We start from the raw sequence: 24,310 nt of genomic DNA on the forward strand, positions 1-24,310 counted from the left end.
TGTGGGTGCACGAGGTAAATGGTATTCCGGCAATTACGAAGTGTTAAAAGCACTAGGAATCTCAAATTCCTGACAAGAAAAAATTGTGAGATGTATTTCAAGAAAAGCTTTATTTACATCGGTTGATACTGTACATATGTTTGCAAGTCATTCGAGAACTATTGTAAGAATTTAGTCATCGGTTACTGTTCTGTTTTATGTAATTTTTGCTGTATTACTACTTATTGCTTTTGCTGTATTTACTGTTCTGTTTTATATCGTTTTTGCTGTATTACTACTTATTGCTTTTGCTGTATTTACTGTTCTGGTTTTTTTTACTGTTCTGTTTTATATCGTTTTTGCTGCATTACTACTTTTCGCTTTTGCTGTATTTGCTGTTCTGTTTTATATTGTCTTTGCTGTATTACTACTTGTTGCTTTGTATTATTACTTAATTCTTTAATAAAACTACCCCTGGTGCTCCTGCCCTGTTACCCTGGCACTGGAAAGGTCGGGATAGTAAATTGGAACTCGTAACCATGACGCGTCACGCTAATCTAAATTTGGGCAAAATATTAATTGGAAACGTCAAAATTTTTACCGATTTGGACCACCTCACCGGATCTGACACAGGTGGACGGGCCACCTGTACTTAACTCTGAAAAGAAACGTACAGGATTCACGCGTGTTTGTGGAATACCCTGCCGCCTCCTCCTCCCCCGAGGAGCCCGCTCTCCCCCTCAGCCGGTCGCCTCACGCCGGGCCCCGCCCCTCCGCCGGCGGCGCCGCGCCTGCGCGTTAGAGCGCCCCGCCCGCTGGGAAAGGACGGCGGCGGCGGCGGCGGCGGGACGAGGCAGCTCCCGCCGCTCGCTCCTCCCTCCGCGGGCCGCTGTGCGCACGCGCCAGGCCATGGGCGGGAGGGAGGGAGGGAGGGAAGGCGGGCGGCGGCGGCGGGGCGGCTCCCTCCGCTCGCCCCTCCCGCCGGGCTGGGCCGGGCCGGGCCAGGCCGCGCCGCGCCGGGCTGCAGAGGGCGACGGGCGCCGGCTGGGCTCTGCGCTCCCCTGGCATGAGCGCGGGTGGCTGCGCCGCCGCCGCCCCAGCGCCCTAGTGCCGCTGCCGGGGAGGGAGAGAGGAGAGGAGCGGCGGCGGAGGAGGAGGAGAAGAAGAAGAAGAAGAAGAAGGGGGGGAGCCGGGCGGGCCGCGCCGCGCCATGCGGCTGTGCGGGGCGCTGCTGAAGAGCCCCATCCCCAAGCAGATCGAGTACTACTCCCGCTTCTCCCCCTCGCCCCTCTCCATCAAGCAGTTCCTCGACTTCGGTGAGCGGCGGGGCCGGGGGGTGGGGGTGGTGGAATGTCACGGCGGCTCTTGCTCGGCGCAGGAGCGGCGAGGGCCCACCCGGGGAGGGGGGTGAGCGGCGGCGGAGGCCGGCGCCTAGGCCGCGTCTCCTCACCCGGCACCTGGGCGGCGGGGCCTGGGGAACGCGGGGTGCGCAGTCACGGTGTGTGTGTGTGGGGGGGGGGGGGGGGTCCGGGAGGGCCGTGGGGGCCGTCGTGCGTGGGAGGCGGGCTCCTGTGGTGACAGCCGGCCGTAAACACCGCCGCTGCTCTGCCTCGGCGTCCTGAGGTGAGGTGCCAGGAGGCTGGAGAGGCAGGCTTGCCCCTCTGTCCTTGCGTTGTTCGCAGGCGTGGGGAAGGAGGGTTCTAAAAAAATCAGGGTTTCTGACCTGAAATTTTGCGAGATTAGCGACCGAAGCGGAGAGTAAGTCGCTGGCCTTGAATGCAAACGTTTTAGCGTGCCATGCAGAGACTGGTTTAAGTAAGCCTGAGGTGTAAACTCTGACAGGACTTGTGCAGGGCACCTGTTCGGGGAAGATTCATGCGCTTTAGCAAGCGTTGCTGATGGATAAATAGCATTTTTCTTTTCAGCAGTGCTGGACCGAAACCCAGGAATGACTCGTGTTGCTGTTAGAAAACTGACGTCTCGATCTAGATAACAATAAACTTCTCATATCTGTGTCAGAGGTTATTTGGCTCCTGCTCTCTGACACAAGGGTTGTTTAGATTTTATTGTCCTATGAATGTTCCTGGTAGAGTAAATACAAAGGCCGTGTGTAACACCGTAAAGCTTTATAGTGTTCCTTCATTGGACTTTTACGCTAAAGGTAAGGGGAGGCAAAAGTGAGCCAGTGGTGTTAAGCCAGAAAGTTATTAAAAGTGGAAACAATTGCACATTTTTGGCGATGGTGTTAGTGAAAGAATGCTGTGAGTATGAAGAGCCAGGGCTGGGCTTGCTACCACATGTCAGTGAGACAGGGTCTTCTGCCATTTTAAAAAAAATCACACCTTGTCCTGTGTCACACTAAAAGGAGAGCCTGGCTAGAACCCATGCTTTCCTTCTCTGGTCTCCGCTCATGTGCGTTTGTTTTTGCTTCCCCACCCCTTCCTTTGCTGCTGTGCCTCCCCTGCTCTGGCATTTGTGCTCCTTATGCCATGTCTTTCTGTACTGGCAAGAGCAATGGCCTAAAACTTAGAATATCTTTATTTTAGCCCTGGCACTAAACAAATCATTTCACCATTGTCTGTTTGAAAGCTGGGTTTGTAAATTGTTGCTGGGGAAGTATTAACATTCGTGAGGCTTTTCAGTTGTGGCTAGAGAAGTGTAAAGATTTCAGTTTTTGCTTTAATGACTTGGGTGTTCCAGCAAAACTTTGCTTTTTGGTAAGGATTTCTACCATTCTAAGTTGCCCCTGCATTACTACTTGCTTTTGGACATCTCTTGTGTGGCAGCCTTTTAATAATGCTACTTTTTTTTAACATTGTAGTATCTGTATTACTTTATGGTTTGAAAAGCGTCTCATGATACTCCAGGAAAAAGTAGTCTTACTTTATGATTTTAAGACTGGTTTATGTTAGTGGAAATGAACAGAGTAAGAACGGTATGTTACAGCCTGGCCAGCTCTGTTCTTTGGATGTATTCCAGTCTGTTGTCGCTGGATGTGTCTGTGGAATCTTGTGTGTGTGTAGGCTATGTATTTTAAGTGTATTCATGTCTTAAGACTGATAGGAAACTATATAGTCATTGACATTTAAAACCTTTGTAGAAAAAAATGCCTACAGTTTAGGCTTCTAAGGTCACCAGGAGTTTCTAAGATTAGTAGTCTTACGTCGCATCAGCCTTGCTAAAACTATCAGCTTGATGTTAAAAAGCCTTATGGGCCACTTAACATCTCCACTTACTTTCTCTTTAGTGCCTGTATTTACTTAAGAAACCTCGAGTTGGAAGATTACAGCAGTTTAATCAAATAGATTAAAAACAATGTACTTAACTTGTGTGATCCTAGGTGTTGACGGCTTTGGGTAGTTTCAAGTTCTGTTGGAGACTTCAGAGGCCTAGAGGAGAAATTGGCAACAAAACATAAGATGTTGGTGCAAGAGTTTTACCACTCGAGGCATGGAAGGCCTGGACAATATGCACTGTATCAGGGAGCTGTGTTACTTATGCCTGAATTGCCCAAAAAAGAATTTGCTGGTGGCACAGGACACGAGTATTCAAGAGAGCAAATATGCCAAGTGTAAGGAGCGTGATACTCGAGGTGCAGTTCAGTTGTGTTTACGCAGCCTGAATGTTTGATGGGAAGAAGACACTCTGTTCTGTGGTCAGCTCACAGAGGCTACCTAATGTCTCACTTTAAAAGGAATGGTGTTTGTGTTGAGCTATGTAAATGTAGTACTTGTGTTACAAGAACATGGCTAAATTTTCAACAAATGCTGAATAAGCCCAAAAGAAATGTGTGAATAACCCTCTCATGGCAGTCTGTGATTTTGTGGTCTGATGTATGTGTGTTTCTTGTATTAAAAAAAAAGGAATTTGCACTTACTGTAATTCAAATTTATTTGGAGAAGGATTTTTGACTTAATTTCTGACAATATTGAAACTACAATATGGTCTTTATGTCTTTTTTTTATTGGCTGCATTGGTTTAGGCTAAACTGCCTTCTAAATTTGTCTCTGCAAAATCCTGGTGAGCAGGGGGAGAGAAACTTAACATTTCTTGTGGGCTGAAGAGTCTCTTCAAACACAGTTGGTGGCAATGTATATTGACATATAGCTTAGACTTTTATAAGTGTAAGTGTGGGTTGTATGGAATACTGTTGTGTGCCTGGTAGGTCTGTGGAGTCTCTATTCCTTTCCAATGATAGAAATCAATGATGTTTATTTTAAAACCTTCTCAGGTAGCTTAAATCAGTTAATTAAACCATTCTAAAAGGCAGTTTGGTTGTTTAAGCTAACTCACTAGTACTAAAAACCTGTGAAACAGAACAGAAAGCAATACTTAAAGCAGTGATTCTCAGTTGGTTTTTATAGCTGAGTCCTGTGTGTGTCTACATACCATGTTCTGCCATATGTGATTTACTTGCTGTTGAGCTTGCAGCTATCTTTGTAGCTGCCGCAACTATGCAAGAGGTTACTGTGTCATGAGCTTGGGACCTCCATGTCACAAAGTATGAGTGCTCAGATTGTCTGTGCTGCTTTTTTCTTTATGTGCTTTCATTTTCTGTTTGCATACTCTTCTTGAATACTGTTCTTTCAGTTTCTTTCCTACAAAGTGCATTTCCCAAGGTTCTTGTGCAATCTTATTCCCTTGCAAAAGAATGACCTTCTGTAAGTGTGTTTTAATATAAACAAGTTTTGACCTTGTTTAATGCTAGCATGTCACTCCAGGTTTATCCAGGCATCCATAATTATTCTGGTCTGGAAAAAACCAAAACCAACCAACTGGATTCAGCTGTGTACTTCCAGACTAGTTACTCTGGAAGTTATTTTGGTAGATTTCCAAGTGTGGGCATTCCTAAATGACCTAGTTTGATGTAATTACTAAAATATCTTTTCTGAAATGAACTTGTAAGTAGAGATGTAGTTTAACATTCGGGTACATGAGTCTTTATGTTTTGGGGGCTAGACTGTTTGAGGAAAAAAAAAATGCCCATACTGGAGATCCATGTTGATATAGCATCTCAATTTGGATTTGCTTCAGAGTGTAAGGTGGGCCTTAGAGGATGACAGGTTAATCCAAAATACCAATAATCTGCATCAGCACCTACATACATGGGTAATCAGTTGGTCATGTATGTCTGGGGGAAGCAAATAACCCATCAGACAGGTAGGTCTATATGAGGAAAGTAGAGTTTCTGTGTCTAGGAGTGTCCTGGCATTTGAAAAAAACACACAAAGAGACTTGAGCTTGTTCTGCCTGCAGTACAACCTGGCTTGATAAGGGTCAGGTGTGAGCCAAAACCCTTACAGCTGTACTAATGCTGATCTGTGCCCGAGCTAGCAAGCTCCATGCAACTGCTTGGTTTGGGTCATGTTGGGGTACCTCAGCTGACAGTAAAGATATTAATGAAAGTTTCATGAAACAAATGGTTGTACTGAAAAGGTTACATATGAAATAATTAAGCACAAATGAAGACACAGGTGAAATATAAATTTTCTAATCCTTTGTTCATGCATGAAAGAGTCATTTGAAGTTATGCAAGTGCTATATTGTGAATGTATGCCAGTATACTATATTTGTGTAATACTCATTGCTACTGCTCAGCTGATGCAATGCCTGAGACTTTTTTGTGAGTCTGAGGTTTGTTTTGTGAAAAGCATGTGCTGTGTGCTTCTGGAGCTTGTTTACTACTAAAGGTATCTTGGCCAGTTGTACTTAGCTATATTCTAGCCCTTTCTGGTTTAAGTCTCATACCACATGTTTAGGATGAATTTTGTGCCTGTGGGGTTAAACTTTGCTTTTTTGTTAGCTCTTTGAACATATAGGTAAAACTTAACAAAATGGCACTTACCCTTCCTTATTTGTCATGTGTTGGTGTTCATGTACCACATAGTTACTAATGAGTTTGGACAAAAAAGTAATGTATATACTTAAGATAGAAGAAAGTGAATCATAGTGAATTCTTGTTGTGGAATGTAGCTTAGGAGATCCTGATTTTGTAGGTTATAATCAAAATATTTGTGGCAACTGCTACAGCTACTGGCATTGAAAAATATTGCAAAGGTTGTAATTTAGTAATTTTACTGTACTGTGAACAGCTGAGCATGCAGCAGATAATCACAGTGAGTGTATGCAGTTTGGGAACTGGTGTGTCCTGGGGCATATCTGGAGGAAAAGATGAGCAATGGATCCTCCCCATTTAAAATATAATTTTTGGTATGAAATTTAGTTTGTGGGGTACTTATCAAACTTACCTGTCTTGAGGAAGCTTGTAGGCCTCTTCCAAAACTGATATAAAGAGTAAACCAGGTATTGGCATTGCTGGTGATTGCTGTCAGTTGCACCTGCAGTATCAGATCAGGTTTCTGCAAGAGCGTTTCCTCTGCTTGTTGTCTTGTTGGCAGCAGGCATGCATCAGCTCTGGAACTGAAAATGTGCCATTGAAAAGGTAGCTAGCAGATACAATTTGAACAGCAAGATGTGGGGGTGGGAAAGTAGAGATCAAAAGCAGCCTTATGTCTCCAAACATAATTATTAATGTTCTGATGGAAGATGACTATTAGATTTTTTACACACAAAGGTACTAGAAGTTTTGTGGGTTTTGGTTTTTTTTTTACACAGTGTTAGTGGGGAGACTGTGCATCTAAGACACTGGCAAAGTTTAGGGCTAAAAGATACTATTAAATAATTACCTGGCATTTATTGCCTGCAGCTGTGTTTTTTCTACTGTCTGTGCATTGACCTTAAAACTTCACACTTGATTTAAATGCATCTTCAAAAAAAATTTCCTCTTATCATGAATGTTAACCATTGGTGTGCTAACCACTGAATCGGATCAGAAAGATGAGTGCTAGTCAGGCATTACTGTCTTTTATTTTCATCTGACTGGTTTCAGCTTCCAACCAGCAATTTTGTTACAGCTTTTGTTGGTAGGTTGGGATCCTTTGATGCCTGGAATTTTTTCACTATGAGGTATTTGTACATTGTGATGGAGTATTTTGTCTTGATTTTGTAAAGCTAAATACATTTGTTAAATGAGTTATTTCAAGCCTTATGAAAACACCATGGAATTATTTTTTTTGGCTTTTCCAGGATTTTCAATATTATTCTTCAAATATGTCTGTTAGAGCTTTAAATAGAATCCTGATAGGAGTTTTGCCTAACACTGGAATGGAATAATTTTATTGCTGTTTTGCTTTTACCTTGAAAGGCTGTCCTTTTGTCACAGTGAAAGCTGGGTGTGCAAGCTGGATTGTCTGTCTGCTTTTGTTCTTGAATTATTTTGGCGTTATTGTTTTTCTGTATTCAGTCCTTCATTCTCTAGATATGAGCATGGATGAAGTTTGCATATAATATAAAAAAGGGTTTTCTTTGAATGGGCTGTAGCACAGCAAGTAGCTGGAAACCTTTGTTTGATGCAACTGTTATAAATAACCTGTTACTATTTACAGCTCTGCCAGTCTCTGGCAGACAGTGATATTTCAATACTACATATAATATCGAAGGTTTTTGTAGGGCCTAATATTGATTGTTGTGAAGGCCTGGGAGAGTCATTGCAGTTAGATAACTTTGTTCAGCAGTCACTATTGAACTGTGATATGATAGAGGTATTTGTGCATGTGGGAGTACTATGTAATATTAGATCATGGTGCATTTCATTTACATAATTATCTGTATCAGTCACTTCTGGAGGCTGTTTCAGGGATTAAGTGTGCTTGTTTGATAGTCACCTTTTTTTTTCCCCAGAAAAAGTTTGTTTTCAAATTTTATACTGCTAGTTAAATCTTCGTTAGTGCAGTTCTGCAAAGTTCTCAAGAAAAATGTTAGCTTCTGAATTCAGTATTTTAGCATAGCTATAGTACAAATTCCAAACTGGATCACCAGGGCAGTGGATTTTTTTTTTGGCTCTCGCAAAGGTAAGCGTTGGAAATTCTGCCTTCAGTAGGTGATTTGACCGGCCACTTCTTGCCTTTAAGTATGGGCTAGTAGTCTGCAAGTGACCATCCTCCAACTGATGGAATTGATTGTGTTTTGTTTCCCTACAAAGCAGAAAATTTCTTGGTCTGTGTTCTGTTTGTCTTTGGACTGACTAAAGTTGCTGCTGCAGTCCTCTGCCAAAGGTGCTCAGAAAGGGAGGTGATGTTGCGCTGCGTACGTACATGTGTGCATACTTACGCACTTTTTTGCTGAAGCCGATATGGTGTTGAAGCAGATAGTTGAATGTCTTTTGGTGAAAGAAAGAGGACAAGAATGCCTAATCTGCATGAAGCAGTAAACAATCCTAGTTTTTTGTTTTTTTTTTTTTTTCTTTTTAACAAATAACAGAGATGATAGCGAATACAGCGTGACAAAAGTTGAGGGCTTGGCAAAACTACTTTCTGGAAGGACAAAAAGATATGATCTGTAGTTATTGAAGATCTAAGAATATTTGGGACACTTTTTTCTTCCAGAAATGGGTAGAAATTTTTGAAGTGCCTGCTTTAGACTAGATTTGGACTAATAAGGAGGTGCTTGAAGATCCAGACCTTAATTAAATTTTGATGAAAATGATCATGAATTGATAGCATTCCTTCCTGTTGGGAATGGGAGAAATGACAGCTAGTGATTTTAAAGTAGCATAACTTTTATAAGCTAAGGAAATCAGTAGAAAGGGTCTCTCCTAAGACATAAGGAATATAAGATGATCTGTCAATTTCAGAAAGAGAAATTCTGATGCAGGTAAAAGATATGAGAGCAGCAGAGCAGTGTTAGGAATTCCAGAAATACTGTTCATTAAAAAAGAATCATATGAAAACTGGAAGCAAGGACATGTGTATCGGGTTGCAGTACAAATAACAGCTGAGGTGAAAAGTCATGGGATAGAAAAACAGAGGGAAAAAGATGCTGAGATAATTTATAGTAATTGGGGAGATTGCTGAAGTGTAACGTTTACTTGACTGAAGTACTTAATGATGAAGACTGCTGAATTCATCTTTGCTTTGATCTTTAGAAAAAGATATATTGTATCTAGAAACTGAAAGGAAATCACAACTCTCCCCCCTGTCCCTGATACAAATTTTAGATAAGCTGAAATAAGTCTAGATCCTCTTGGCTTAGTGGGTGCCAGTAGAAGTAAGCCAATGCTGTGTTTTGTGGGTAGCTGAACACTTTCTTCTGCAAATGTGAGCGGCCTGGTGCAGCACAGCTGTTGCTTACAGACTTCATGGAAATAACCGATGGTGATGGCCCCAGGGTTGTGGAAATGGGAAAACACACTACTTGTCCTCTTCCTTTTCTTTGAAAGACAAGTACATTAGAATAAGTCAGGTGGACTGAAGTAGCTGAAAAAAAGATAGAGCTAATGCTGAAGTAATACATAGATAAGCACCAAGAGATAATAAGGTGGTAAAGAGACAATAAATTGTGTTGAGGCAGTCTGATTTCCCAGTTAATTTGATGTTTGCTAAGGCAGCAGCAGCAGATGCTATATCTGGGTTTTTATGAAGTTTCGGCACAGTACCACGTGAAATTCTTAATTAAAAAAAAAAAACCACAAAAAACCTATGGAATAACATTAAGATGAGATTGCTAACATAGATATGCAGCATTCTGGTGGGATGACCCCGTCCAGGAGCTGAGCACCCCCGCAGGTGCTTGCTGTTGGCTTGGGGGAGAGAATAGGAAGGGTAAAAGTGAGAAAACTTGTGGGTCGAGATAAAGACAGTTTAATAAGGAAGGAAAGCAGAAGAGAAACAAGTCATGCAAAGGGCAGTCACTTGCCACCTCCCGCGAGCAGACTGATGCCCAGCTGGTCTTGGTGTAATGGCTGTCTTGGGAGACAGAGCCACCCAGTTTTTCATTGCTGGGCATGACAGCATGTAATATGGAACATCCCGTTGTCCAGCTTAGGTCAGCTGTGCCGGCTCTGTCCCTTTCCAGCCTCTTACCCACCCCCAAACCCACTTGCTGGGGTAGGGACTGGATGCAGGAGAAAGAAAAAGCCTTCATCCTGTGCAAGTACTGTTCGGCAATAGCCAAAACACGGGTGTGCCATCAACACTTGGTCACAAATCCAAAGCACAGCACCTTGTGGGTTGCTGTGGGGAAAGCTGACCCCATCCCAGCCAGACTCAGTACACATTTATGAATAACACTTTGTATATACTCTTATGTTTCACTAGCAGTCATTGATCTTCACAGTACTGTTCTGTGGAGAGTGAGTAGTATTTCTCTAGTTCCCCATGGCCCAAACCAATATAATCTGTAATAGAATTAGGCATAGATTCAGGAATTGTTTTATCTAATTCCATAGTAACTATACTAAAGCAGCTCTTCTAGATGCCAGTTATCCTTACTGTATATTAGTAGTTTTTAAAAGCCACCTTTTCCCCAGAATTGCTAAAGATATTTTACAGGCTGCTACTTAGCCCTTTTAAAATATGTTTATGATTTTGTGTGAGTTCTTGGGGTGAGTTAAATGTAATTTTTCTTCTTGGGATAGTAGGTTGAAAGGATGGATTAGAGCACTGAACTGCGACTGTGAAATACACAATTCTTTTTCTGATGCTTTGTATGTAAGCAAGTAAGAGACTATTATTGACCCTTTTTTGCTCTGAAACTTTCTATGTAAATGTGATGTTCTCTTACGTGTTTCTTTGTCTTGTTATTTAAGTTATTTTCTTTGCCTGGGAAGAGGCTACTTTTGCTCTGTATGTATATACATAAAAAAACCTGGCACACTAGTTTGTAGTCACTGTAAAATAAGTAACACAGTATTATAAATACTTTAACCAACTTAATTCCTTAAAATAATACACTTGTGCAAATTTTTGTTGATTTTTTCAGAATTGGGTTTAAGACTGTGTAAACAGAGAAAGAGGCAAAGTTAAAGTTACAAAACTGCTTTTTGCTAAAATAAAAATTACATTTTAACTGCTACATCCTTCTTTATTGCTTTTCTTAAAGATTTTATAGGCTGGGTAAATACATTTGAACCCTGGTGACTAGCAGTGGCATAGAGGAGTCCTCATCTTTTTTGCAATGTGGTTTGTTAATCAGAAGCATTTTCTAGCAAGATGTTTAACAGTCTAATACATTTCACCTCACTGAGACTGAAGTGAAACTGGACCATATGGTATTTGCAGTATTTTTATGTAATTGGTATTAACTGTGTGAGTCTTTGTTCATAAATGTTAATTTTATTTATGCTGGAGATTTGGAATTTGGCATGTTGACAGGGACTAAAGGATAAAGCAGAGATTTGTATTCTTCTGGAACGGTTAGGGGGAATTATGGAAGTCTTCCACAGAGGTTAGGGAGGAAGTTGTCAAAGCTGTGAGAGCTTGGGGAGAGTGTTAAAAATTTAAAAAATCTAATTGTAACCTTCAGTGTGAAATAGATCTTCACCTTTTATGGGCAGAAAAGGTGATTATGAGCTCAAAGGAACAAAATTCAGTCTTTTCTGGTTAGTTTATTGTAACAGAATCTGATCAGAGACCATCAAATGGGGAATAAAGTTTCTTTGGCTTGGTGTTTCAAGCCTTATCTACATTTAAAAAAAAGTTTTAAATTTGTTTTAAAATTTTGAGTCTCACCAGAACAAAACACTAAATTTTTGTCCAGGATCTCCTTTTTGAAAGCTGTAGAGCCCTTTCACAGTGTAGGCCAGGGTTGATGTGCTGCACAGCATGTCACCTCTTTCCTGTTCTCGGACTCTTCCCTCCTTGGGTCTCAGGAGTATCAGTGGAAGAGGAGCTAGTGTAGTTTGAAGAGCCACTTTTGTTTTTTAGAGGCTCTTTCCCTTGGTTAGGGAGGGAGCCTTTGGGTTACATGGATCGCTCTAGGATCAGGAACCTGACCTGGGCCATGGTTTCTCCTAAGAACACTTTGGCTCTTTGCCTGCCATGTGCTGTGGGGAATGCCTGTGATATGGGCAAGATGAAGCTTAGCTGCTAAAATGATTCATCTGACTTTCAGCCTACTTGCGAGTTGCCCCAAGGAAAGACAACCTTGGGCCTATGTGTCTAAAAAACCAATACAGCCTGTGGGTAATGGAGCGCTGCTGCATCAGACTTCATAGATCCTTTTGATTACTGTGTTTTCTCTTGGCAAATGCTTTAAAATATTCAAAAAGTTACTTCATTAGAATTCAGTGGTAAGCAGTTTAACATTAGTTTTAGGTCAGGGAAGCTTATTTTAAAAATTCATGCTTTTATTTTAATCTGGGTTACTCTGTATAATACGTGGTACTGGTTTACAGCTTTTACAAGTGGTTGCCTGATAATCGATTCCGCTTGAGACATACCTCTTCCCTTGAGTCTTTTCTATGAAGGGAAGGCTGTGGCTTTAAGAGTTAAAATTAATGGTTGCAGTTTGACTAAGACTTTGATAGATACGCAGTGTGTTGTGCATCTGTTAATTGCTTCTGTTTATCTGTTCCAGTTCAGTAGTAAGTTAAGCTGCTTTGCCGGCACAGTTGGTTTCATTTGGAGGACCGTTTACTGAAACAGGCTTACTTGAGTTCACAAGTTATATATTGTAATTTATTATATTATTATTACTATGTTATTTATTATTACAACATTGTATAGCTAATTTAATAATAAATGTAGTGATTTTGTCCATGGTGAGCTGTCCAGTTGTGCTAATGACAGCTGTCTGACAGTTTGTCCTTAACCTGCATTTACATGAAAATGTGAACTGACTTTCTCTTGGCATTGGTGGTATTCATCTATACGGCTGTAGTAACTAATACACATAAGACATAAACAAGCTGACTCTTTCAGAGATTTTGGAAATAAGTGGAGGTAAGTATATTTTTTCTGTATACAAATTGAAGAGTAGTTATATTTGCTTAATTTCACACTTAAAATTAAAGTCTAGACCTTTGATTGTGAATGGGGTTTGGACTGGTCATTTAGACAACAGAACATAGGCTAATGCATTCTCATTAGTGAATGGTATCCTGAAATTTTCCTTTGGAATAGAAAGTAAGTGCTACAGTTGGCCTGGCAGTCAAAGAGTGCTTCAGTCTGTTGTTAGTTGAATTGCATAAATCAGAAATGGTTTATTAAGCTCAACTGTTTCTGTAGTTCAGCTCTGGTCATTTATCTGTATGCTGCCACATGACTGTTGGAAAGTTTAACTGGAAAGTCAACTAGCATGTGAGCTTGCTAGTTTGGATTGTACCTACTAATGAAATGGCACAGAGTGGAAATCAGTGGTCATACAGTGTTAACTAAGCTTTCATCTGTGAACATAAATAATTTAGACTGACAAGACTCAAGCACCTCTATCAGTGTGCTTTCCTTTAGACTGGAAAGGTGCAACTAGTAGTGGGAATTGGACTGAAGAACAGAAACAAGCTATGTGGGAAAGCTTACTTGCAGACTTAATTCCTCTGGCTTTAGCTGGTTTTCTGGCACTAGCTGTTTAACAAAACTTAATTGTTCAGACTTCATAAAAGTGATATGTTATTTTTAGATCTTACTGAACTATAATTTTCCTGTCCTTAATTCTTCAAGTTTCATTTTTGAAACTTCAGAGTTACTCCAGTTTCTTTAGTTACATAGAATCAATCTCTTAATGCTGCTTATATGTGCCAAGTGAAAGCATGTCCTTGAACCAGGCTACTTTAATGAAAAAATTATAGGTGTTGGTGGAAGTAGCCTTAGAGAGCAGTGATGGAGCTTGGGCTGAAGCTTAGGTCTGAGATGTCTAAAACCAGGCTGAATACCTAAGGTTAGTCTGGGCCAGATTCTTAAATTTGGCCATCTGCTGGCTACCTGTGTTGGAACAGCTGTACAGGCTGTGGTTGCTATCCTGTAACTCAACGTGGTAGGTCGGAAAAGGGAATCCAGTTTCAACCTGCAGCTTTCCCAAAGGCAGCCTGGGGTAGAGAGGGAGGGTGAGCAAGAGTCGGTGTCTCCAGCTATGTTGTGTGTGTTCTTTTTCCCTTTGCTTCGTCATCTTTGTTGGGTTTTACAAAGCCCTGTCTTTTACCAAACAAACAAACCCTGTATGTGTTTTGTGGGATTGGTATTTTTAGTGGTTGGTGAGATAAATACCTAGAGAGTATGCTGAAAATGTCTTTATTTCTATTGGGGAATAGGAATGCTTTTGGAGTTGGGGTTGTTTTGATTTTGTGGTGGGTTTTTTGTTTTGTTTTGTAGCCACATTTATTGGTGCTGTGCAAGCATGATTTCTTTGCCTTTTAATGTATAGTTCGTGCTCCAGAAATGGTGTATAATCAGTGGAATTCATCAAACCTTCTTTAGTTCTGTTTTCCTAGCTTCAGCAGCAAGTTATTAGTTTTAGCCTTTGCTCAGTCTGCTCTGATGGCTTGATGATCTTGTGTATTCATTCGAAGATTTCTCCATCCCTCTGCTTCACTTGTTTGTTTTGTTTGCCTGTACAGGAGCTAAAAAGTACTCTGGAAGCTCAAGAGAAGACAGTAGATACGATCACTCCTGCCTTCCTGTCTTCCTTCCATTATTTTGCCCTAGATAAAAGCAATAGTAGTAGTTTCACAGGGAGAGGAGGCAAATGGCTTCTGATCTTGTTTTTACGGACTCTGAATGGAGTCCCTCCTCTCAGACATACAACAGGTGGGACTTAGCTGCTTTTGAGTGTTAAAGTAGTGTGGTATCTACTGTCTCAGCTTGGTGTTAGATATGTAGTTAATGGAGAGAACTAGACCTCTGGGTGTGGTGAAAAGACTAACAAGAGCACTTAGTTTCTTCTTTTCCTGTCTCCTCTGACAGATAAGTGTTAATACTCAGAAACTGCTGATGCTTTTTTGATGTGACCCCGACAGTCCAGTACCTACTAGGGATGTAACAGCCATATTAGGTTTTCAAAGCAGGTGACTGTGATCATCAACTGTGAAGGACTACTACTGTAGTCTCTTCTCAAATGGGTATTTAATGAATGTGGGAATCTGGCAGCTGAACTGAGAGCATTTGATAATGTTCTGGAGGAACCGGAGTTCATGGTATCCTGCTGAGTTTCTGCCCTCTTCTGCAGCAAAATCAAGGTTTGTGTACAGCCTTCTGTATGGAACTAATCCTTTTGCAGAATTCAGACTTTTTAGTAAGCTGTAGAGGGTCCAAGGCTTCCGGGTGCTGTGGTTTCTTGGGCATTCTCTCCTTTCTAGTATTTCTAATCTCTCATACATGGCATTGGGAACTTCAAACTCTTGCTTGAGTTGATGTTTCTTTCATGGATATAGTGTAGCATGCGGGCAGATCCACAAATGAGGTGCTGATATTGGAAACCTATGCAGCTGCCAGTTTAAGGAAATAATTTTTTTAGCTGTTTTTCTTAAAAAATGAAAAACTTCCCTAACTTCTGACTTGCAGAAAATTTTCAGTATCTTGAAATCTCACTCCAAAACTTTTAATCTGCTTTAAAATATTTTAAAAAAAACAAACAAAATGCTTTAAAATCTTCTCAAATGCTTTGAGTATTTAAGTATAAAAAGCACAAGTTGAACTAACAACTTTGTGTTGTTACAAGTGCTTGAAATGTAAATTAAAGTATTTGACAGCTAAGCAGAAGTATATTGTATATCATTACTGAGTCTGTAGAAAGAAACTGCTATGCTACCTCAGCAGATCAGTCTTCACTTAAAGAAAATGAATATATATTTGTATTGAAACACTATTTAGGATGAAATGTTAACCTAGCCTTTATTCAAAGTCAGCAGGAATATAAAAGTTGAACAGAAATCCTTAGTTATAAAAGTTGTAATATTTTAATGAAAGCACATCCAATGTTCAGAGAAAGTTGAATCTAAAACTTTGAAAAAGTCTTCGGTGGTGGGTTAGCTTTTTTTAATTTGAACATACTCATTTTACTTAAAAAAAAAGTAGATGGAAAGCACTAGTAAAGAAGGCAAGACAAAAAAGAACCCTTAATCACTAATAGTTAAATAATGAGTAGCGGACTGTAAAAGTGAAGGCAAAGGCCTTGCTGTAGGTTTAATATCAGGGTGGGAATGCTGTATGGATAATTTTATTAGAAACTTTTCTGTCCCTAGCAGTGTAGGTTCTGTTTTGTCATTAGTTGAACAGTGAGGTCCCACTTCCCTGCCTTGGAGCTCAGAGTTTGTTGCTGGCCAGCAGGATGGCTGTTCTGAGGTGGACCCACAGCTTTTTCTTTATTCTTAAGTCTTGAATGCTTTTCCTATTTATATCCTGTCTCTGGTACAGTATTTAACCAGTAGTTGCACTGATGTCTGTAGGACTACTCAAGACAGTAAAATTACAAATAAAATATGTATGTGAAGCTTTTTCTTTATGCCAGTGATCCTCGCATCTTCTGACCAGACTCTTCTGCAGTATTCCTACAGTTGATTCAGTGACTTAAAGGTGAAAATTCACGACTCCTCAGAGTTAAAAATGGATGCTAATTTCATATAATTTAACAAGATGGCATAAAGCTGTATTTGCAATGCATTGCTTCAAGTACAAAAGCAGTGGGCCTTCTATTAGTAATTCATAACAAAAACTGTACTCCTAGTATATTATAATGCCACGCTAGTGTTATACTTCCATGTCATTACATTCTGCCTTGAAGTCTGCTGCTACTGTTGGGCTTCAGTGCACCATAATTAATCAACTCTCTGACACAACACCCCCTGTTTTTGAAAATTAAGCTAAATACAATCCTTGATGCCTAGTGCAGCGTAGTCTGCACTAGGGCATACTGCATTCTTTCTTCCATTTGAATTCATGCAAAGGTAAGTGGGTCATTGTTTTATACATATGTATTACTGAGTAACTGCTTGGGGGCTGCAGTGTAAATCAAGGAGAGATTATTCACAAGTTTCACTTTCACTTTAACCATGGGAGAGACTTCAAATTTTCTTGAACTGAAACTGATGGATTTAAACTGGCTTTAGCCTACGGTGCTTAAGACAAAAGCCTGATTCTGGGAATGTATATTGACCCAGCTGGAGTGATAATAAAATCAAGAAAGAATGCTGTATATTTTGAAAAAAAATGTAACAAATAAAGCAAAAATAAAGCCAACCTATTAAAAACCCTATACCTGACTATAGGCTAAACCTGCAAAAGTGGTGTTACAGCTTACTAGAATGCTGTTTCTGGAAAGATCTTTAGAACTTAGACTTACTTGTGTATGATAAATTATAGTCAGAAAATACCCAACTTAAAGACTCAGGTTTTATTTTTTGTAATTAGTAGGATGTTCCTCATTTTGATGAATGTAGTTGTGTGGGCATTGCTGCGACGAAGAGCAGCCACGGAGCAACTGTTAGGACACAGTATGCTTTTTCTTCAAAAGCTGGAGGATATCTAATCATTGCTCATTCTAGTGAATAGCCATCATCTCCTCCTGTGCATGCGCTGTTTCACAAACAGAAAACTGACCTTATTCTAAAAGCTGAAGCAACTCTGTGGAGGCTCAGATAAATTGCATGCAGCTAAGCAGCTGATACTCTGACTGCGTGCCTCAAACCAAAAAGATACACTGAAGTTACGGTGAAGCAAGCCTTCAAGTTAGCAGGCTTGGAACAGAACTTCCTTTCCTTTGCTGCACTGAGCATGCAAAGGGACCCCAAAGGGCTCTGTACCTAAAACATAGCTGTACATTAGAGCAAGGCAACTCCTTAAAAACAGACAGTTTAGAACTGCTGGGGTGAGACAGGTTAGAGATGTGCCCTTGCTCGTGGGACGAGAGGAGGTGGGTCTCTTCTGCCAGTCCTGCTTTCCAGTCTAGCAGCTTTTGTTGTCTGCCTTGCACAAACCCAGGGACTGTGTCCGTGAAGAGCCCCTGTGCCCCTTCCCAGACTCCCGCAGGCTGTGCGTCAACATTTCCTCATTGTCTGGACTGTTACTCATCCCTTTTGCTTATTATTGCCTAGAAAATAACTAAACTTGCTCTCACTCTTGGGAAGAAGCAGTCATCGCCTTGGTTCCTGAGGGTTTTTCCAGCCCAGAAGGTTTATGGTGAGCTAGTCAGAGTCTTTCCTGCTGTCCAGCCACAGTCTTCCTAAAGAACTACTATATACAATGACTTGTGAACAAACAAGTGTCTATCCTCTATTGTAGGTGAACTGGTATCTAACTTAATTGAAGGGTTGAACTCTGAAATCATTACTGTGCTTCACAGAAAACAATAATGTAATGTCTTGTTTCCTCTGTCTAATTTTGACAGGATGTGTGTATTTGTAATTGAAGATGTGAAAATGCAAGTAAGTAAAACAGGTCCAAATATTTGTTGGAAGAACAATAATAGAATTGCTGATACCAATAGAATTTAATGATCCACTGGTTGATGATACCTAAATGAGCAAGAAGAAAGGGAAACCCTAATCCTTCCTGCATATTTCCCCAAGCCTGTGTTACAGTTTGGGAACTAATCCATCAATGCATGTTACCTATGCAAAGAAGGTGAAAACTCTGCTGTTCAGCTGATTATAATGGGACTGTCTTAAAAAGTATCACCTTGATTGTGCTGGTTGCTTTGTACTTGAGTCTTTCAAACTGCAAATCTCAGTGATTGTGTGCCTAGCAGTGCTTTTAATGCTTTCTGGTTTGCTTGAACATAATTTATAGCGCTTGTATTATGTCTTCGCTCACAAGTTTTGCAGGCGGTTGTACTGGTTATTGTCACAAAAGACGTTTGCTGTCTTTCTAGAGAAAAGCAGAATACTGACTGTTCATTACAAGTAAAACATGGATTTTTTTTAAATTATTTTAATTTACCTGGACTCTTTAGAAATTAGTTATGGTGGGGAGTTCCCCCACCTGTGAAACGCTGCAAAATACCAAAAAGTATGTCAAGTCAGGTCTGATCTTCCATCTGAATTACTTGTGCAAGAGTCTTAACATCTTAAACTTTCAAATATTTGTAGTTAAAGTTTTACAGGTATCTCCAGTAACTAGTTAAGCTTAATGCTATTGGCCATATCAGTCTTCTGGTTTGTGTAGGGTGGCTCCAGAGAATTATCACTGTTCCAACTAGGTCCGCAGCAAAGCATTGTTATTTTGCTGGATCCCTTTTATTTGCTTGCTGACTGTTTTATGTTTTATCCATACTGTGCTGGATAAAACTCTATTTTAAAAGTGAAAGTCCAAGATAATCTCAGCTGCAGCTTTTCCAAATGGCAATGTGGTGATGAACGCTGCACTTTCCTTCCAGGTAGCTAGTGAGCATCTTGAAAGCTAGTCCTAGGAGGGATGATGACCTTTGGCTGGTCTTTCCAGGTGCTGCCGAAATGTTTAAGTACTTAGTAGGTTTGAAGACCTTGTGACATGAAACATCAGCCGGCTGTTGCCATTCTTTTTTGTCCCTTTGTTTTCACTCCTTACCCTCTGTTACGTGTGCAGCATGTACTTTTTAAAAGCTCACTTTAGTAGAAAAGTCATACTGATAAAAGCTAGTATTTTGAGGTCTTATTTCGAGCTAATATCAAGTCTTTGGTATTTGATGATTTTTTTGACAGGATAAGAGATTTTTATTTATAGGAGAGAGGATGAGATTATGTGAAATTAGGAAGAATGTCAGGAAAAAAGGAGTTAAGCTCTAGGAAGATAAAAGTATATAATATGTGTCTTGGGAGTGAGAAGGAAGTGAAGGTGGGTAGTGAAAGAAATTATTTTTAAACTGTTTTTATTTCCACGAGTGGATTTTTTTGTTTATTTTCTAGCACTGGGAAGTCTAAAATTTGATCTGCTGTAACAGACATCTGTTTTTTTCCTTCCTTCTAACAGGTCGTGACAATGCATGTGAGAAGACTTCCTATATGTTTCTGCGGAAAGAACTTCCTGTGCGACTAGCTAACACAATGAGAGAAGTCAATTTGTTGCCTGATAACTTACTTAACAGGCCTTCAGTTGGGCTAGTACAGAGTTGGTAAGTTTAAAAATATTGGATTGAAAAATAAGTGTAAAACACTATATTTGTTGCTTTACTTGCAACTCAGCTTGAATTGTCTTGAAGTGAAGTCTGTTTTCTCCCTTGAATTGTTTATAATGCATGTTTCTTGTCAAATGAAGTTTCATTTTCTTCTGTCTCATATTAAGTAAATACTCTAATATGGATCTTGGAGATAAGAATTTGTAAGTTAGTCTTCTAAGTTAGTAAAAGCATACTGTTGTCTCCCAGATAATTAGAATCAGTCAATAACTTCTAAGAGCAAGCTTTTAAAATATTCCTTACTGTATTGCACACATGAGTTCTTGAAATAGCTGTTCTTTTACCGTATTCTTCCTTTGTCAAAAAAATGGAAAGAAAATTTAAACCATCTGTTCTTTTTATTCCTATATCTTTAAAATCATAACCTGGTATTCAGTGGAAGTTACAGAACAGGTCAGAAATCTGGTGTTGTCCAGTAAGTAACATTCTCCATTGTAATAACTAGTGTAAATCCGAAGTGCTTCAAAGTCCTGTCATCTTTTCCACATTAATTATTTCTAGCCTACTTATGTGTTTAGTGAGATTTGGAGATTACTGCCTTGTATGTATTGAGCTCTAAAAAATTGTTGTTCGTGGGGTATTTATTGTCTCTCTATCTGCAAATACTTGACACAAAGGATTGATGTAAAAATATCTTTGCAGTATACAACAGACTTCCCTTTGTGAGTAACAGCTTGTCTAACTAAACAGCGACTAACGTTGTAGGCTTCTGTTAAGTTCAGTCATAGCCCTTGAGCCAAGAAAATTCCACGTTGACTGTACACTGACTGCTGGGTTTGGTCTCGTATTTGTCAAGCTTCAGACTTAGAAAATATAAATTAGGGTGTGTGATGCTGCGTACTTTGGTTTAAATATGTTTGTTTATGAAAGGTAACACTAGCTGTCTTGATGACCATTTCAAACATAGTGATTAAGTGCTTCAAATAAATGTAAATGCCGTGGAGCCACCCAGTAACAATCACTTTGTGGTTAAGTCGCAGCTTGTAAGGTTTAAAGGCTTATATCATCTGTCTGATGTTACTGGAAGCTGTTACGCCAAATATGAAAGTGGATAATATGCAAGCCTTTTAGGCTTTTCTGATCTAGAGGACTTGTGAAGCTGTCTTTAGTGAAAAGTGGACAGATAGGTGAATGAAGTGCCTCTACAGCATAATTCTTTTAGTCCAAATATATGTTCTGTGGCATATGCTTCTGCCCTGCAAATAGTGTTGAGCAACATCTGGATCACTTCTGGCAAAGGAACTGAATGGGTGTTTAGAGTGGATGCCCACTTCAGAATTTTTTCTTAGAGGTTTGAGGACTCATGGGATGACTTTTATGACTGCAATAGATACTACTGATTTGAGAGGGGGAAAAAAAAAATCACTCTCAAGCATCTTAGAATATATAGTGACTGTAAGACACTTGTCCGAGTCATGTATTTTATATGATAATGTGATTTGCACTATCACACCTATAGACTGATAGTTTTCTGTTAAATGTGCCAAAATATCAGACTGTACTGTGATGAAGTTCAAGTGGACATCCAACCCAGAGATGGAAGTGTGAAATCAAAACGTTTGTTGTAGTGTTCTTCTAACTTTGATCCTCAGTTAACTAACAGTTTTTGTGGCAAGGAGTATCTTCACTGCAACTATGCAAGAATATTTTTGTGATCTTAAGTCAAAAGTAACAAAAGTAACTGTAGCGTGTTGTTTTTCTGATTATAGATATGGACTTTGAAAAGTTTATTTCTTATATTTCTGTTTAGAGGTTTTTATTGCTTGTTTAAACATTTGCCTGTAGATCATAAGTCCTAGTGATATACTGGTGCTAAACCTTGGGCAAAATTTACTGTATCAGTAAAAGACCAAAACAGAACAGTTTTATTAACTTCAGTGGGAATGACCTTGAGTATTATGCAGCTATGCTGATAGCAGATTTTGAAGCATAGTTATAAATCTGAAGTTTAGGCATATCTAGAAAGAGATTCCTGAATTTTATGCAGTAGAATAAATAAATGTAAATTTAGCTATTCAGCTGTTTTGTAAACTTGTAAAATGAAGAAACCTCTTCTTGATGCACTTGTTTGATACCTCCATAAGGAATTTTTTTCAGATCAAATTTCATGATCCTTTATTTTTACTATGCCATAGGTTGAGGAAACTTGACAATTTATTAACATGCAAACAAAAAAACTGATGTACATTTGCCACAAGTGAGCAAAGAAGTAATTCAATGCATTATTCACCTTAATCTGTTTATTTGCTAATTGTCAGTAATTTATGTAGCCACCAGCATAATGATTTTACGCTACCACTGTGCACTAGAAGCCTATGTTTTTATGTGCTTTTGGTGAGACTCCAGATTAGCTGGAGCTTTAAAATTTGAGTTCCCAGTCTATTCCTTAATGTCAGCATGCCAAAATATACAAAAAGCTCCTAATCTTTAAAGTAGGTTTTATTAAACTTTTAAATTAGATTAAGGTGGCTCTGTAAACAGCTGGAACTTAAGTTTGGTGGAGTAAGAAAACAAATTAACCCTGCCTACTGTATAGCATGGATCCTTTCCCGTCAGCCCTCTGTCCAGCCAGGCAGTGACGTTCTGTATTGCACAAATTTCCTAGTCCCTTAAGGTCCCTGGGAAAGCAACCTCATCTTGTCACTTCTGAGAATATGTTCCCTGCTGCAGGCAAGTGCTGTTCTCTTCTCGGTTCTCTAATCCATCTTTATGGTCATGCTGTAGGCATTTTGCTTGCCGTACCACGCTCCTTGACTGCACTGTACTGCCTAACAGATTTTACAACTGATTGCTTGATTGCTCTCAGGAAAGGTGCATTTTTTTTTCTCCTTCTCCATGTTCCTTAGTCTGATGTGTGCAATGAGGATAGGCAAGACAGCTGTCCTTCCTTTGTGCTACTCAGCTGTGCTTTTCTGAATAGAGCTGGCGTTACCCACAGAGTCAACTATGAACAAAAAAAGTGTTGCATTTCAGTCTGTGCAGGTAAAACATTACCTCTGTTCCAGTTCGAGTTTGTAACTTAGTTTATGCGTATGTTTTGCATGGAGTAGCAAGGGAAAGAATAAATTGAATCAAAACAACAACACAGTTAATATGTTCTGGCTGTGAACACCAGTGATTCCAAATAACAGACAGATCAACAGCCAGTGTGCTAAGGATCAGCAACTTACTTTCAGTTTTTCAAAATTAATGGGCAACTTCCTAGTTCCAAAGAAGTGGGCCTTTTTTAGGCCAGCTTTAAGAGGGCATTCTAGCTAAAGTGCACTGCAGGTAGGATATTGAATGCATGGCAGAATTACATAATAAAGGATATCATCACTAATTTGATGTGATATGGGAAAATGGTTACAATAAAACCTTGTAATGGATGAGGTCAGAGGTTGTAAAGTATCTAAAGGGAGTGTGAGGTTTACACAATATGCTACTCAGTCATATCTAAAATTCACATTTTGATTAACCCTCACCAAATTTGTCATCTTCAGTACTTTTGTCTGGAAAAGGCTATAAATTTCCATTTATTTCCTTGGAAAGAGCCATTAGAGAAATCAGTACAGTTTGGGGATTAATAATTGTTTTTGTCTATTTTTTGCGTTCAGACTATGCTAACAAGATTGTGTTACCATGGAGATATGTTTTATCTTTTCAGTGCTTTAGTGTTAGTGAGATTCTAAGGGAAAATCTTAGTGAAATACACACAGGGAAAAAGCAAATCTTAGTGAAATACACATAGGGAAAAAGCAAAGGTATTTTTGCATGAATTAAAAAAAAAAAAAGAAAATCTGGAGTTGACATTATGGGCATTTACAGTGGTTTCATGTATGAAATATGCCATTCCAGAATTATTACATTTGACAGACTAACAAGAATTCAATCTACCTGGCAGTAATTAACAAAGGAACAAGGCTAAAGGGGGCTTGAAACCAAAGAGTCTGCCCAATGAATTGTACTCTATTGTGACAAAAAAGTAAACACAGGAAAGACAACAGATTTGAAGGGCATAGGCTTTGATTTCTGCTTTTGATGACTCACCAAAGATAGCAAAATATAATTGACATTTTCTTTTTTTCATCTGTGGGTTTTTTTTTTGTAGATTTGTGTCCTGTATAGTTGCATTCATTTACTAATAGAATAGCAAGTCATCCATTATTCTGGTACTTTTCTCCTTTATTCTAGCTGGCTGGTAATTGTGTGTGAAGTGTGTTTGAAACACCACAAGGTCTTGCTTTTCAGTGCTTAATAAATCCTGTAGTTACCACTATCATTTATCCATATCTGCACTCACAGTTCAAATGAAAAGAAAATTCAAGGAAATAGATGAATTTTATGAAAGGACAATGACCTTTTTTACACACAGTAGCTATTACAGGAGTGAACTGCATTGCTGACTGCTCACTGTTAGGCAGATTGTAATGGT

General features: G+C 39.5%; 1 protein-coding gene across 2 annotated transcripts in view; it reads left to right on the forward strand.

Moving 5' to 3' along the window:
* Positions 1-968: 968 nt before the first annotated feature.
* PDK3 (pyruvate dehydrogenase kinase 3) overlaps positions 969-24,310 on the forward strand; it is a 51,021-nt gene continuing 27,679 nt past the window's right edge. The window contains exons 1-2 of one of the 2 annotated variants that reach the window (XM_075033494.1): positions 969-1,295; positions 19,692-19,833. In XM_075033494.1, the coding sequence (XP_074889595.1) occupies positions 1,190-1,295; positions 19,692-19,833 (248 nt within the window). In that variant the 5' untranslated portion in view covers positions 969-1,189. Of the gene's footprint in view, positions 1,296-18,150; positions 18,170-19,691; positions 19,834-24,310 lie in introns of those variants that run through there. The other variant, XM_075033495.1, reaches the window with a different exon arrangement.

Source organism: Buteo buteo, chromosome 8, assembly GCF_964188355.1.
Source record: "Buteo buteo chromosome 8, bButBut1.hap1.1, whole genome shotgun sequence".
Classification (NCBI taxonomy): Eukaryota; Metazoa; Chordata; class Aves; order Accipitriformes; family Accipitridae; genus Buteo; species Buteo buteo.